This window comes from Betta splendens, chromosome 5 (assembly GCF_900634795.4).
Source record: "Betta splendens chromosome 5, fBetSpl5.4, whole genome shotgun sequence".
Lineage (NCBI taxonomy): Eukaryota > Metazoa > Chordata > Actinopteri > Anabantiformes > Osphronemidae > Betta > Betta splendens.
The window spans coordinates 11,590,983-11,605,668 of record NC_040885.2 but is presented as its reverse complement, the minus strand read 5'-3'; the positions used below and the strand labels follow the sequence as shown (position 1 = coordinate 11,605,668).

At 39.7% G+C, this 14,686-nt stretch overlaps 2 protein-coding genes and 1 long non-coding RNA gene across 4 annotated transcripts in view; 1 reads left to right on the top strand and 2 right to left on the bottom strand.

Annotated features, from left to right (window-relative positions):
* LOC114855155 (inter-alpha-trypsin inhibitor heavy chain H4-like) overlaps window positions 1–14,686 on the bottom strand; it is a 43,057-nt gene that overhangs the window by 12,601 nt on the left and 15,770 nt on the right. The gene's annotated exons all lie outside the window — the stretch shown is intronic.
* LOC114855152 (inter-alpha-trypsin inhibitor heavy chain H3-like) lies at window positions 3,895–7,613 on the bottom strand. Its single transcript, XM_029150050.2, has 12 exons — window positions 7,527–7,613; window positions 6,705–6,865; window positions 6,506–6,610; window positions 6,198–6,360; window positions 5,999–6,109; window positions 5,562–5,690; window positions 5,317–5,433; window positions 4,993–5,161; window positions 4,795–4,905; window positions 4,384–4,565; window positions 4,113–4,292; window positions 3,895–4,035 (listed from the first exon to the last, which is right to left on the bottom strand). Exons 1-12 carry the CDS (start codon window positions 7,596–7,598, stop codon window positions 3,910–3,912), a joined length of 1,626 nt encoding a protein of 541 aa, XP_029005883.2. The 5' UTR covers window positions 7,599–7,613; the 3' UTR covers window positions 3,895–3,909.
* On the top strand, window positions 10,024–13,023 carry LOC129604095 (uncharacterized). Its single transcript, XR_008694699.1, has 2 exons — window positions 10,024–11,344; window positions 11,684–13,023. It is a non-coding gene; the product is annotated as an uncharacterized LOC129604095 (long non-coding RNA).

Here is a 14,686-nt window from a genome sequence, read left to right as displayed (position 1 = left end):
GGACGGTAAACAATACAAAACACAACTGGCTTCTGAGTTTTAGAGTCTGGGTGAGAAAGACTCAGAGGCTTCAAATGAGTTAAGCTATGTTTAAGTTTAGGAGTAATTAATAAATCTAAGCTATAAATTGCTGCTACTCCTCCACTCTACTGTACATCTAGGAACATGATAGTTTGTGATCTTATTGGAGTCGACTCATTTAAAGTAACATATTCATCCTGCTGCAGCCAGGTTTCAGTGAGACAGAACAGATCATGTGATGGTCACTTATCAAGTCATGTATTAACAAGGATTTAGATGAGAGAGATCTGATATTTAATAAACCACACTTTATAACTTATGGTACTTGTTTTGTAAGAGGAACTGTTTTGATGTTTATTAAATTCTGGTAAGTCACTCCTCTTTGATTTGTGTGACTTGTATAGTTTAGGTGGTCGGGAAGCAGACACAGTCTCTATGCGATAACTAATATAACTAAGACTAAGAGTGGGTGGCGGCTGTAGAGAACCTGCAGAGAGGCGTGTAAGACTGCGACTCTGCGTCCTGGGCTCCACTCTGAGTTGTCACGGAGTGGGGAGTGTAAGCAACATGGCCATCGAGAGAGAGCAGAGAGGCTCCGTTCAACGTGGGATGGACGCCGTCTCTTCTAATCAGCCCAGGTTTTTCCCCAAAAAGTGCTCCAGTTAGCCACAAAGCCCCACCGTTTGCAGGACATCATCTAACAACCAGCAGTGGAGAGATGACAGCCGGCTATACATGTCATCGATGGTCACATGGGGAGGGGTCTAGAGAAAACTACGGAGTTCGACATTGTTTTGGCGAACAACACACTGACTCAATGTAGTTTTAGTAAATTTAGTGAGAGGGAGAGGAAAAGGGGGAAGCCATAGCAGGAAAATAAGGTAGGAATCTATTATCCAGAAAATACTGGATAATAGTAAAGATTAGCAGGACGTTTAAAAAAAATATATATGCTTGAGGTTACCAGCTTGATTTGCAACTCTTAGTTGTCCCTTCCGAGATAAGACGATAACATTTAGAAAAGAACGGAGAGTAACGCCGTTAAACATTATTGTTAGTCAATGGGTTTTTGTTTCGTCTACATGGACAGAGAATGGGGAATATAAACCAATTTATACCAACCACTTTGTAGCTATTTCTTATTGAATGGTGGACCTCAAAGAATTGTCTGTCTAAATCACTGGTCTGCAACAATTCTTAACACAAATTCAAATAATAATACATTAATAAATTACAGACTACAAAAGAAAATGGCCAATACACACTCATCCTTGTCCAGAGGAGCAATGCAATACCTCGATTCTTCTGCTTCTGGCCTGTTAAAAAAAAACAAATGAAGATAAACTTTTTAGATTTTATATTCTCTTAATGTTTCACCTTCTTTGGGTTTATGCAGCACATCAGAGTTTTCTCCCTGTGCAGGTATCCAGACTACAGTACTTGTACTGATGTTACTGTTAATGATTTCAGGTATGATTTTGTAAATAGGGACTTAATATGATCTTTGCTAAACATTTAAGGTGGTACAGTATCAACCAGGGAACATTAGGACATATGGTGTACAGTACCTTGATATCTGTCAATAAAAATAGTTACTGTATATAAAAAGAGTATTAAAAGAAAAAAATACATTACCTCTTCTTCCAGCACTACCAGCACGAGCACTACTTCCTAAAAAAAAATACTGTACGTAAATGCTTAAACAATTCTAAAGGCTGTAAAATCTAGTGTTCTACACATTTAAAAAGAAAATTAATAAGAGAAAAAAACCATAAATATGTTGTTGTAGTGCATGTCATTTTCTCTGAGCTACATACAGTTCTTTTGCAAAGCATCAATGTGAAATATTTCAACTTTTACTGGATGACAGTAGGGCACAGATTTAGTACATGTACTGTACACATTTGTTCTGTTTTAAAATAAAACTATATGAGCATTAACGACAGTTTAATTTAATTTTCCTCTGAAGTTGCAACTGTAAAACAGAAAAAAATATTAACAATAAATTAGAACAAAGTTTGACTTTACTGTCTTGTAGTCTAATTGTAAATAAGCTGTGCATCTTCAAGTGATTAATGGACTTTCAGTTCGCAATACTGTACTTGTGCATACATTTATATATAAAATATATCTAATATACATAATAAATAATTTTATATTATCATGTTAGAGCAGAGCAATGCAATACCTGGATTAGGCTGCATCTGGCCTATAAAAAGAAAACACATAAACATTAGCTTTTTAGAGCATGAAGCCAATTTCAGCTTTTACTGTGACAGTACGGTTCACCTTTAGGACATGTACTGTACACATCTTTTCTGTTTCAAAATGAAACTATATGAGCATCAAAGAAAGTTTACTTATCAAACCTGAAATACATGAAGTCACAAGTGTAATAAAAAAAATATATATATATATATTAAGACAGAGTTTGACGTTACTGTCTTGTAGTCTAATTGTAAATAAACTGCTCACAATTTAAAACTTTTTTCACATCTACATATTCAAGTGATTGATGGACTTTCAGTTTGTAATATTTATCAATACATTTATATATAAAATACATCAATTTATATTATGACGTTCAAGCAGAGCAATGCAGTACCTGGAATAGGCTACCTTGATATCTGTCGATAAAAATAGTTACTGCATATAAAAAGAGTATTAAAAGAAAAAAATACATTACCTCTTCTTCCAGCACTACCAGCACCAGCACTACTTCCTAAAAAAAATACTGTACGTAAATGCTTAAACAATTCTAAAGGCTGTAAAATCTAGTGTTCTACACATTTAAGAAATTTATTTTAAAAAAAAGAGCATAAACATGTTGTTGTAGTGCATATCATTTTCTCTGAGCTACATACAGTTGTTTTGCAAAACATCAATGTGAAATATTTTTACTTATTTAAATTTTTTTTAATTACAGTACCATAACGTCACATTTCATTAAAAATATTTTAGTCCACAATTTTTAGTTAAATTTTGGCAAAATGTTCTAGTTTAGAGAGAATCTACCAAACTGCTTTGGGAGCGTGAAGCCAATTTCAGCTTTTACTGGATGACAATAGGGCACAGATTTAGGACATGCACTGTACACATTTGTTCTGTTTCAAAATAAAACTACATGAGCATTAAAGAAAGTTTAATTTAATTTTCCTCTCACAAGTGTGTCTATATCAAACCTGAATTACGTGAAGTTGCAGCTGTAAACCAGAAAAAAATATTAACAATGAATTAGAACAAAGTTTTACTTTACTGTCTTGTAGTCTTATTGTAAATAGGCCTTGCATCTTCAAGTGAATAATGGAGTTTTCAATACTGTACTTGTGCATACATTTATATATAAAATACATATAATATACATAATAAATCATTTTATATTATCATGTTAGAGCAGAGCAATGCAATACCTGGAATAGGATCCATCTGGCCTGTTAAAAGAAAACAGTTGAAGATAAACCTTTTAGATTTTGTATTCTGTTGTATGTATGTTTCTCACATTTGTACTGCTGCAGGTTTTTCACCTTCTTTGGGTTTATGCAGCACATCAGAGTTTTCTCCCTCAGGCTTGGTGACCACCATGGATGTGAGTGGGGTCACAAAGCTGTACTTCAGTGACAGCTCCAAGGCCTCTGCCCTCATTGGATCTTTCTCAGGCCCAGACAACTGCAGCCTAAGTTATGATTATGATTATTAACATGCAACAATATTTTCATACTGGTACAATGAACATTTTTAAAGACACTGCAATACAAGAACATCATCTGAAATTTTAAATCTGACAAATGAATATTTTATTTTCTTAAAATTTTATGATTACAAATGAGGATTGCAGCTTTTAATAATCAATTAATTACAGACAACAGAAGAAAATGGCCAACACCACACTCACACCTTGTCCAGGAGTTGTTTGACTGTGAGGTAGGCCCAAACCCTCTGAAGGCGTCTGTCAGACACTGTGTCAGTCGATTCCACAGTGGGATTAGTGTCAGAAAACCTCACACTGCCTGTTCCCTGTTGTGGCCCACAGTCATGTCATTAAAGCTCTTTCACATTATTACACACAGTGTGCAGCTTAAATGAATTCTTACTGAAATGGCTATAACTTCTGGAGTGAAGGTCTCAATGTCATTGTCAGTGATCTGACCAGCCACCACAATCTCAGAGCCATTATAATACTGTGTGAAGTGAGTCTGGGTCAGATTGGTGCCTCCTGTGTACATCATGGTTACATTGGTCAACAGAGGAGTGGCCACCTCTTCATAGAAACCCTGTGAATGGACAGTGCAGGAATCTTGATTCTCCCCATGTCCAACAGTCCCCAGTAATGATAACATGAAGCAGCCAAGTCTTTCAAAATACCTTCAGCTGTAAGTCAGCATCAGAGTCCTCATAGATCCGTCGTGCTACACCGTTGTTCTGCAGTGACATCTTCTCAAGGAATTCAAAATTGACGTCAAAACCAAAACCAAGACAGTAGAGAGGAAATTTTCCTGCAATGGCCTTTCGGACATTGGACTGTATTGTTTCGAGGTTTGTCTCCCCTGTAGTAACAAAGTATGTTTATTTAAACAATCACCAGAAAAAGACAGTGAACAATTGTCACATTATTACCACAAAAAGTAGTGGTGGGTTCAAACAAAATGTGCAATATGGTACATTTTTTAATTTCAAAAGACCTCAATTTGAAAAAAACCCCAATGAAATACATGTAAATAAGTTATTTATGGTCTCATTAGGGCATATTCATGCATGTGTGTCTTTATTCCTAACCTGAGTTTGGGTCTCCATCAGTCAGAAGTATAAGGATCGATGCTGAACCTTCTCTGGGATGTGCCTTCAGAATACGAGCTCCTTCCAGCACTGCTGCATTAATGTCAGTGGCTACAATGAAGTAAAAACACATTTAGTCTTCATATTTCTACTTGTAAACATTATACAAAGTATATATATTTATTAAAACACACTCACATCCATTGTCTTTAATATTTTGTGCAAAAGTCTTGGCACTGTTCACGTTTGTCTTGGTGGCCTGAACAAGTTCTCTCTTCCAGTGAAAAATGTTACCATCAAAAGTGATGAGACTGAAAAAGTCATCTTCATTCAAATCGTTCAAAATATGGATTAATGCTGTCCTGGTCTGAGAAAAGAAGAATCACTGACATGTCAGGGCTTCAACTCAGGTTTAAAAACCCATGAGGTAATGATTACTTCATGTTCAATGAAATTCATGCAACCGTCTCACAAAGCTAAAATTCCTGCTGTGCCTCAGTGACAGTATGTAACAAACTGTACCTGTTGTATTTTTCTGCCGTGCATGGAGCCACTTTGATCAATAATAAAGACAACATTCTTTGGTATCCGTGGAAGACTGGACGGAGCAAAGTGGTGGACAAAGTATCCACCTGATGCCTTAAAAAAAGGTATAAATTAATATTTGTCAAAAAACATTGTTAATAAAGAAGTACTTAGTTCCTGTAGATACTTTATATTCTGTATTGTTGGTTTTCATGTAACAAAAAGAAAACCACTTTATGTACCTTAATGTCACCAACTGAAATGTCCCTGTTGACATCATAAACAATAACCAGATCTCCATTCATACCCTGCTCTCCACAGCTGTCACATGTCTTCTGTTGGCTTTCAGTTGGGTAGAAGTACACCCACGCCTACAAACAAGAGGATGCCAGAAAACAGCATAAACTGAAAGGGACAAACTGAAGCTTGGACCTGGAGGCTGTTTCATCTGTTATGATATTGTAGCAGCCCAGGGGGGTTATTCCCAACCTGAGTCGCTAAGGCCTATAGAAAAAATAACAGTTTTTGTGTTTGTAGACTTATAGTTCAAGTGATGTCACGCAACAGTAAAAGTACAGTACATCATGATTAAAAAAAATGATGCATTGACTGCACAGTAAACTGGATGAAACAAACTAATAAACATACTGTAAGGATTTGCCATCACTTCCTGCTGTACCTGTTTGTCTGTCAGTGTTTTGGTGATGGCATTAGCCAGAGCTTTGGTGCTTAGTCCACCTTTAACCTCCAGGAAACTGATGCCAGCCTTTTCATCAATGTACACATCAACCTGGAAGGAAAACTCGTTAGAACCACTCATGAATCAATATGTGATGACCCCAACCCTCCCTGCATGACCACTACATGATGAGACCTACCTTGAAGTCGCTGACAGGCTGCATCGGCCGAGCATGGATTTGCAGTTCGTACTTGCCGTGCCTGCGTTTCAGCAGTTCCTCATACGTGAGTTCAAAGGTCACCTTTTTGTGGGCGGCCACAGTCACTGACGTCTTAAATTCCTCCAGGGTCCTCCCTACAGAGCTGCAATACAGAGCACCATCACAGCACTGGAGCACAGGTTCTCACCCTCTTCTTTAGATTGTGCTACTGCATGTTACACTGAGGCCCCACTGTGAGAGGTTCAAGTAACAGACAGGACCTGTAGGTAGTAAAGTGGCCCATGTACCTGACGAGCCCAGCGCTTTGCCCACGGGATACAGCTGCAGTGTACTGCTGCTGAGCCTGTTCCTTGGTTTTCACAACACCATCGTACACCTGGCCGTCCATAAACCTGAAGAAATGATGGTGAACAACAGTCCTGACTGTCCCCTGATTTGTTACTCTTTTATTGTTCATGTGTAAACCTATGTAAATATTTCACACACATTCTGAATTTACTGATGAAGGCATTCTTGGGAATCCGCACTTGGAATTCTACTTCCTTGGATTCGTTCATTCGATTGGCCACGCGGCTTGTGATGACTGTTGTAGCGTAACGACTGGTCACTGTGGAGTTGATGTGAAAGCTGTAGATGTCCCAGTCATCCTAGGAAAATACAGGAGGGTAGTAAATAAAGAATACTGATTTTTTGACCAAGATCATATGTTCATAGAATTCCAACCCCAGAAAAAAATGTTTTTTTCCCATAGCTTTGTGCATGAGCTTAAATACCATTTACATCTACTCTAGGCACAGTCCTTTGTCCACCAAAGGGCCTAACCTTTACAGGAGTAAAGTGAAGTGTAGCTGGGTGATAAATTTGTGTTCTCTAACCAACATCCCTCGGGCTGAAAAAGCTACCTGAACAGATGGTGAAATGTTTTAACGAAGTAAGAAGTCCAATACTCAACTCACCTGGATCACAGTGTTTGCACCAGCTATTTACTGTAGCTATTGATTATGTCTACTGAACTCTGCTCTTTGTCCCTAACAAGATTCACCAACAAATTCAACATCAGAATTTGTTTTCGCAATTAGACTAATTCAGCTTCAAGCACAAAAACATGGTTTTGTCTTTTCAAAAGGTTACGACTGAAACTACATCCTGCAATGTGCTGCACACAAAGGTTTTATTATACATGCAAAAAAACTGAACTGTTTTGTTTTATATTATCACAAAGCTAATCTACATTATTCTAACCATAGTTGTCCTTCTCCTCTAAAATACCGTATTTACAGTGGAGTTGCTCAGCTTTTATGAACTTACTTTATTTGGTAAAGAGGTGACCAAAGTCAGAAACAGAGCAAAGAGGGTGGTTTGTATCAGAGCTCTCCCCATGATGGCTCCTGTCAGAGTGCAACCGTGCCTCCAGTTTGTCTTGTATTAACCTCCACCCACTCAACCACCCACCCACCCACCCACACATACACACACACACACACACACACACACACACACACACACACACACACACACACACACACACACACACACACACACACACACACAGAACAGCTACAGTAAGCGCTGGCCATGGATCTCTGGTGCTCTCATTGTCTTTTTTTTAAGGGAATGAACACAGGCAGGGCTGGTTGAACCAGGGACGGATTTTCACCATTCTTTTATTTTCTTTATAAAATAAACACCATGCATTTAATTAGTGATAAAACTATGACACAAACCCTTTTTTACTGGCACAAAATCTATATCATCCAAAGTACACAACTAGTACCTCACAACTGGCATCCCATTGGTTCCCTGTCTCCTGGGGTTAAGAGTCCCGGTGTCACTCTACTCCCACATCAACATTAATCATTTATCCTGTACCGCCTCCATCTTTTTACCAGCCTTGTTACCTCCCATATTGACCCTTACTCCCCTACAAATCACTCCATAAGCTCCAGTCTTTTCAACCCATCCAGCATCATTTCTGCCAGCACCTGGTTGATTCTCCAAACTACTGTACTCATGTACATAACCTCACAAGCCATCAGTAAGCACAGGAGCAGGTTTGGACGGTCCTCCTTTGTTTTCTGTGGTCCTACATTGTTTTCTACTAGAGTCTGTCAACTCAGTCATGATCTCCAGTTTTCCAGAACAGGCCTTTGTTGACATTTCTTCTTTTACACCAAATAAATGTAAGGACTGACACATCCTTTGCATCTAAGATGAATATTAAGTTTCAGACAAGCAAAGGTATTGTAACGACTGGTCACTGTGGAGTTGATGTGAAAGCTGTAGATGTCCCAGTCATCCTAGGAAAATACAGGAGGGTAGTAAATAAAGAATACTGATCTTTTGCCTGACCACTGGCTGACCAAGATCATATCTTGACAGTCTCAAACCCCAGAAACATCTCATGAATCTGCTCTTAGAATTGTCCATGTGCTCAAACATTTACATCTACTCTCTAGCTCCAGTCCTTTGCCCACATAATAGCCTATTATTTACAGGTGTGAGGTGAAATGTACCTGGAGGATATACGTATTTGTGGTCTCTAATCAACATTCCTCAGGCTGAAGGAACTACCTGAACATAAGGTGAAACGTTTTAACTCTAGGAGTAAGAAGTCAATGACTCAACTCACCTGGATCACAGTGTTTGCACCAGCTATTTACTGTAGCTATTGATTATGTCTACTGAACTCTGCTCTTTGTCCCTAACAAGATTCACCCACAAATTCAAAATCAGAATATGTTTTCACAATCAGACTAATGCACCTTCAAGCACAAAAACATGGTTTTGTCTTTTCAAAAGGTTACGACTGAAACTACATCCTGCAATGTGCTGCAAACAAAGGTTTTATTATACAGTACATGCAAAAAACTCACAAAGCTAATCTACATTAATCATCAATCATCATCATTAATCATTAATCATCAATCATTAACCATAGTTGTCCTTCTCCTGTAAAATATATCAACCTGTATCAACCTCCTAACACACACACACACACACACACACACACACACACACACACATCATCATCATTTACATCTTATGAAATACTGTACCAGTAGCTGCTGTGACAAAGAAATAGGCAGTTGACTCAAATGTACGAACAAGATTAGTCCTTTTTTCAATATTGGAATTGTTCTCACACATGGTGGAACTGCAGCGCTAACCAGCAATCTTGCAAATAACTGCAGTACAGTAGTTCCCAATAAGTACAGTAAGTTTTGCCCAGATCATCCAAAATCACCTTTATTCACTTTTTCAATCCAACTTCCAATCTAAAACATCTAATACAAAATATTATTAATTCATTATGGAAAAAATATATAATTTATATATACAGTATATAATAATTTACATAATTTGTCTGTATACCACAATGTTTCTCTATATTTAAGTATACTGTAATATAATACATATTTATTGTCATTGAAAGACAACTTGTATGTTATTTGTGTTTGTGGATCCTTTTCATCCCCTTTTTGTCTCTTTGTGTTGAGCGCAGTCAAACTAGGAAAGAGATTTTCTTCCTGGATTGATAAAGTTTTTTTAAGTCTTAAGTTTTTTTTAATCTTGAACAACACTGATAAAACTATGATTCAAATTCGTCCTCTTTGGCAGAAAATCAACACTATCCAAAGTTCACAACTATTTACTCACAACTGGCATCTCATTGGTTCCCTGTCTTCTGGGGTTGAGCGTTGTTATGGGAAAAATTGTCTCTTCCTTATTTTTAATTCTCTTCCTTATTTCTATGCATTTCTATGCAGTTATTATACAAGTTATGACAAGTTATGATGTTCTGCAATTAATATCTTATGTTTTGTCTTACTGTATGCATTTGACATTTCACCTAGATTGTTCAATGGTTGTCTCTGCCTGATAGACTCTCAACTCTAGCTCCCAAACCCAAGGTCAGGGAGTTGTGTCTCTGTCTGTTGAGACTTGGTGCTCCTTTCTCACAGATAGTTGGACGTCAGCGATGCAGGTGTGAGAATGTAAATATCTTCACACACACTGCGACAGGAAGGAGATGGTGCATGTAATTTGATTGGGTTAGAAAGACATTCCACCCTAGTCGGACAGAGAAGCTAAAAGGCAGAAGCAACTTTAGGATCGTGGGCTTTGCATCACACCTTCGTGGTGTGTGCACTGATCTCCCCAGCTGGTTTTTGGTTTGTTGATGTGCACGATCAACATCCATGCTTTTTATTTGCTTTCCCCATTATTTTTATTTTCTTTATTATTTCAATAAATCGCACAAAAGGACAACTCTCTCTCATCTACTTCTTTATGGAAAATTTCCACCACAGAAATTGGCGTTGTCGGCAGGATCCCGCTGCAGGTCGTCTGGACGGTGTGGCCAGGGACGATAGTCCTGAGGACTAGGGTCGCTCAGCCTCCAAACCTCTACAGACATTCAGAGCTGGGAGGACTGCTCACCCGTCTGGATCGCCTCTGACGAGATCCACGAACTCAGATTCAAACTCAAATCCTAATTTGGCTCGGCTCGGTGAGAGAGATTCCTTTGATTTGGGAAAAACAAAAAGATTGGAACTTTTATTTTTAATTTAGCTGAAACATTTCAATTGGTTGAAAAAAAAGGGAAAGAAATCTTCTATTTGGTTGAAACACTAAATTTGATTAGGAAAATTAATTAGATCGAGAAAAAGAGAAAAAAAAATCCCAATAATACATGTTCTTAATTAGGTGAAAGTCTGCTCTGGGTGGTGAGACGTCGGTTGCTAAGGGTTGGCTCGTGGAACCGAGCTTCCGTCTGTACTGAGGATACAGACATGTTTTTTTGATCTGTGCGTGGTCCACACGTGGGGGACTGAGTATAAAAGACGGCTTCTGAAAGAGGGAGCGCGTGTGCAGAGTGAAGTATTTTCAAGATACGAGGGACCCGGGCCTAGAGGGGCCTAACGTTGAGGAAATACTTCGTGAAAGGCTCTGTCGCCAGATCAGGTTGGTTCCCTTTTTACGGAGACGTCCGATAAAAAGGCATTTTGGGAAGGTTCCGGCCGGAACACACAAAAAATCTAAGGCAGGAAACCGCCGGACTCTGAAAGACGGGTTCGGGGCAATTTGAGTCTTCACCACCAGACAGCAACCGTACAAAACTAAAGGTAATTAAAAGTAAAAAGTAAATATGGTTATTAGTGCGTTTCATGTTTCCATGAGTGGGAAACTGGTTATGGGTTCAAAAGGAGAATCGCTTTGTGTAAAGGACATACGCACCTTAAAAGAAAAATTAGATACAAAAGAAACGATCTGAAAAAGCAAAACTATCAAAACTAAAGCCCTAAAAGAAACAAAAGAGAGATGAGAGTAACAGGAAAAAAGGAGATAACAACTCTGGGGAAGAATTGTTTGCACTCTGCCACACACACACATACACCACACACACACACATATCATGCCAAGAGCAAATGCTCCCATTGTTTCTGCTCTCTGTCCTAATGCAGAACTGAGCGCGATGAGGGTAAATCCGGATCTGGACTCCTTTCCCACCATCAGCAGAAGAACCGAAGGAGAAGAAGCGCCTGATCAACAACCAGAACAGGGTGGAGGCTCTGACGCCACAGCAGCTGGAGGACACAGACCACAGCATGGACGCCTCAGCGACTCTCACAACGTCTGCAGCCATCACGTTCTGGGCTCATCAGGTGAACCAGCTACTACAAGCGTGTGTGTCTGACACAGACACCTGCTTATGACAATCAGCAAAGGAAAACAAGGACAGAGCAACAGCAGAGAAGACGTGCTCTGACACAGACACTGGTTGAAACAACAGGAGAGGCTTCAGACGTGATCGGCCCAATAGAGCTGCATGTGAGGATCCAGGAAACGTCTGTCATCGAGGAACAACTGTCCCATTGAAAAGCTTCACCCACTGGCGCTCACATGAGACTGATGGTTGGGGAAGGAGGAAGGTGACGGTTCCTTTTCTCGTGACGTACAAGACGGTACCGCAAACACACACACACACACACACATTCATACACGCAATGAAGAAACACGCTTACAGCTGATACACGCTCAAATTCATGTTCATGCTTATCTGCTCGCAATGAAGAATCGCTTTCTGCTCAAAAAAAAAATCCCACAGAGTGATTTTAAAATGATGACAAACAGCTAAACGACAACTGCTGCATGACTTTACAGTCTGATGGGTTCAAACTATTTTAACTTGCAACAAATTCAGTAATAAAATCCTCTATGTTTCTAAAAGGGTTTGTGCACAATATAGGTTTGTCTGGCCAGACTAGAAGACTATAGGAAACAAAACAGACTGTAGAAAAACAAAACAGACTGTAGAAAAAACAAAAAAACAGACTATAGGAAAACAAAACAGACTGTAGAAAAAACAAAACCAGACCATAGGAAGACTGAAACCGACTGAAACAGACTATTAATGACTATTAAAGGGAAGACGACTATTAGAGAGAAGTAATAATAATTACTGTACGTACCAGACTATTAAAGAAAAACTTATTCTTTCACTGTCTTGTGCAACATCTGACAGCAAGACACCTTAACATTCATTTTTGCTTTCAAACTTGTGCCCAGTTAAATTTTTAGGAAGAGATTTCATGTGTAAATTAGGTATTTGATTGATTTCCACTCCAGACGGAGTGCAGGTTACATCTACAGACATTCTAAATAATCCCTCTTTTGTTGGTGTTAACTTCAGCTCAGCTGTGCTCTTATCATTGGCTGCTGAGGGGGGGCTGTAACTGAGGCCCTCACACAGGCTGCATCACAGCTTGTTTATGATTTCACACACACACACACACACACACACACTGACAAACTGACCTCAACTTCCCTCTTTTGGGATGAACACAGGTCTGCGCTTGCGATTTCTTTTACTAACGAACAAAAAAGATTTTTGATGTTTATTCTACAGTTCCACACGTCCCTCTGTGAAAACATGATGGAGACAGATGCAGGACGTGGGTCCTTTCGTGAACAGATGTCAACGGGGTGGAGACTGGTGAACGACTTCTGACCCCATGTGACGTATTCACCTACTTTGCATAGTTTTAGAAAACTTTTTTTTATTCTGCCTGTCATGTGCAGCAAACAGTGAACTGGGTACCTCCACATTCTAATGACACACTACATGTTTTTATTTTCATTTCAGAGGACGCTCTGACCCAACACTCAGCCTTACAGGAAGCCCTGCTTCCCTGTGGCTCACACACAGACATGATGTAGGTTTGATCAGAGGATGTGAACCAGTGGTCATCGCACCTAAATCAGACCACAGACCATGTAAACAACACCACCCTCTTAAAGGAGCCAAAGATGGTGTTACTGCAGACACCACTAAGCTACTGAAACATTGGATGCTACAGGCCACAAAGAGAGCCTGTTTAAATTACGCTTTGTTCAGACAAAGGTTATTTTCTGGGTCATTGTAATTACAGCTGATGGCAAATCCATCTCACCCAACAGAGTTAAAGCAATTTGAAACCTGCCTAAACCGTGCACGTAAAAACAGCTGATGTTTTTTCTAGGTCTTTGTTCTTATTGTAGGACCTTCAGTCCTAACTTTACTGTCTTTGAGGCCCCACTCAGGGTTCTGATGCAGACGTCTTCATCGTCCACTTCTTGTCTCACGTGGACGTCTGAGGCTGAACAACGTTCACTGACCTCATGCTTGCTCTTCAGGCTCCTACTTTGGGTCTTCCTGATCTGACCCTACGTGACCTTCACTCAAACAGTGGATGAGAAATCAGGTTGTACGACTTCTGTTCTTTTGTCCTCATACTTTGATTCTTTTGGAATAGATCACATCTTTCTACAGCCCGATGGCTTAGATGCAACACCACTTTGCTCAACATGCTGAACATTATTATCAAGAGGTCGTCTTGAAGTCTGGCTCTTTGCTAAGACACTACTCTGCTCAGGCTGCAGAGTTGATCACATTGACTGAAGCTAGTAAACGAGCAGAAGGAGAGTCTGTTACCATCTACACGGACTCCACAGACGCTCTGTGGAAGCATAGGAAGCTTTTTTTGAAGTCTAATTGCAAACCTATCTCACATCATGATTAGGTTCTGCTTTGCTGGACGCTGTCCTGCCACCTACAGCTAATGCTGTTTTTACATCATCAGTGACGACTTTGTTTCTGCCGACATGCAGCTGCAGACGCTGCTGCGAAGGACGACAACCCCTCCCTCTCCTGATCCTCGTTTCCTCTCCTCTTCCTTGTTCCCTCTCTCCAACTCTCTCTATCCTTTCCTTCCTTTCTTCCTCTCTCCCTGTGCTTTAAACATTTTCTACCTCGCAGGAACACAGACTCTGGCTGACGGATGGTTCCACCTGTAGCCATGGAGTCTGGTTTGGGCCTGATGACACGCCGTGCCGCCCAAACACCTTTTCCCCATAATTCAGATTTCCCAACAGGTGAAAACAGGCGACAGGACCATTACACCATCCAACCAGGGGACTGGGCGATT

What these genes read in the sequence shown, in the direction of transcription:
- LOC114855152 (XM_029150050.2), bottom strand. Translation starts at nt 7,598, where the DNA reads ATGGGGAGAGCTCTGATACAAACCACCCTCTTTGCTCTGTTTCTGACT. An exon ending in AAACACTGACAGACAAACAG is followed by an intron (nt 5,691 to 5,998) that starts GTACAGCAGGAA and finishes TCTTGTTTGTAG; the next exon opens with GCGTGGGTGTACTTCTACCC. An exon ending in ATGCTGACTTACAGCTGAAG is followed by an intron (nt 4,293 to 4,383) that starts GTATTTTGAAAG and finishes GTCCATTCACAG; the next exon opens with GGTTTCTATGAAGAGGTGGC.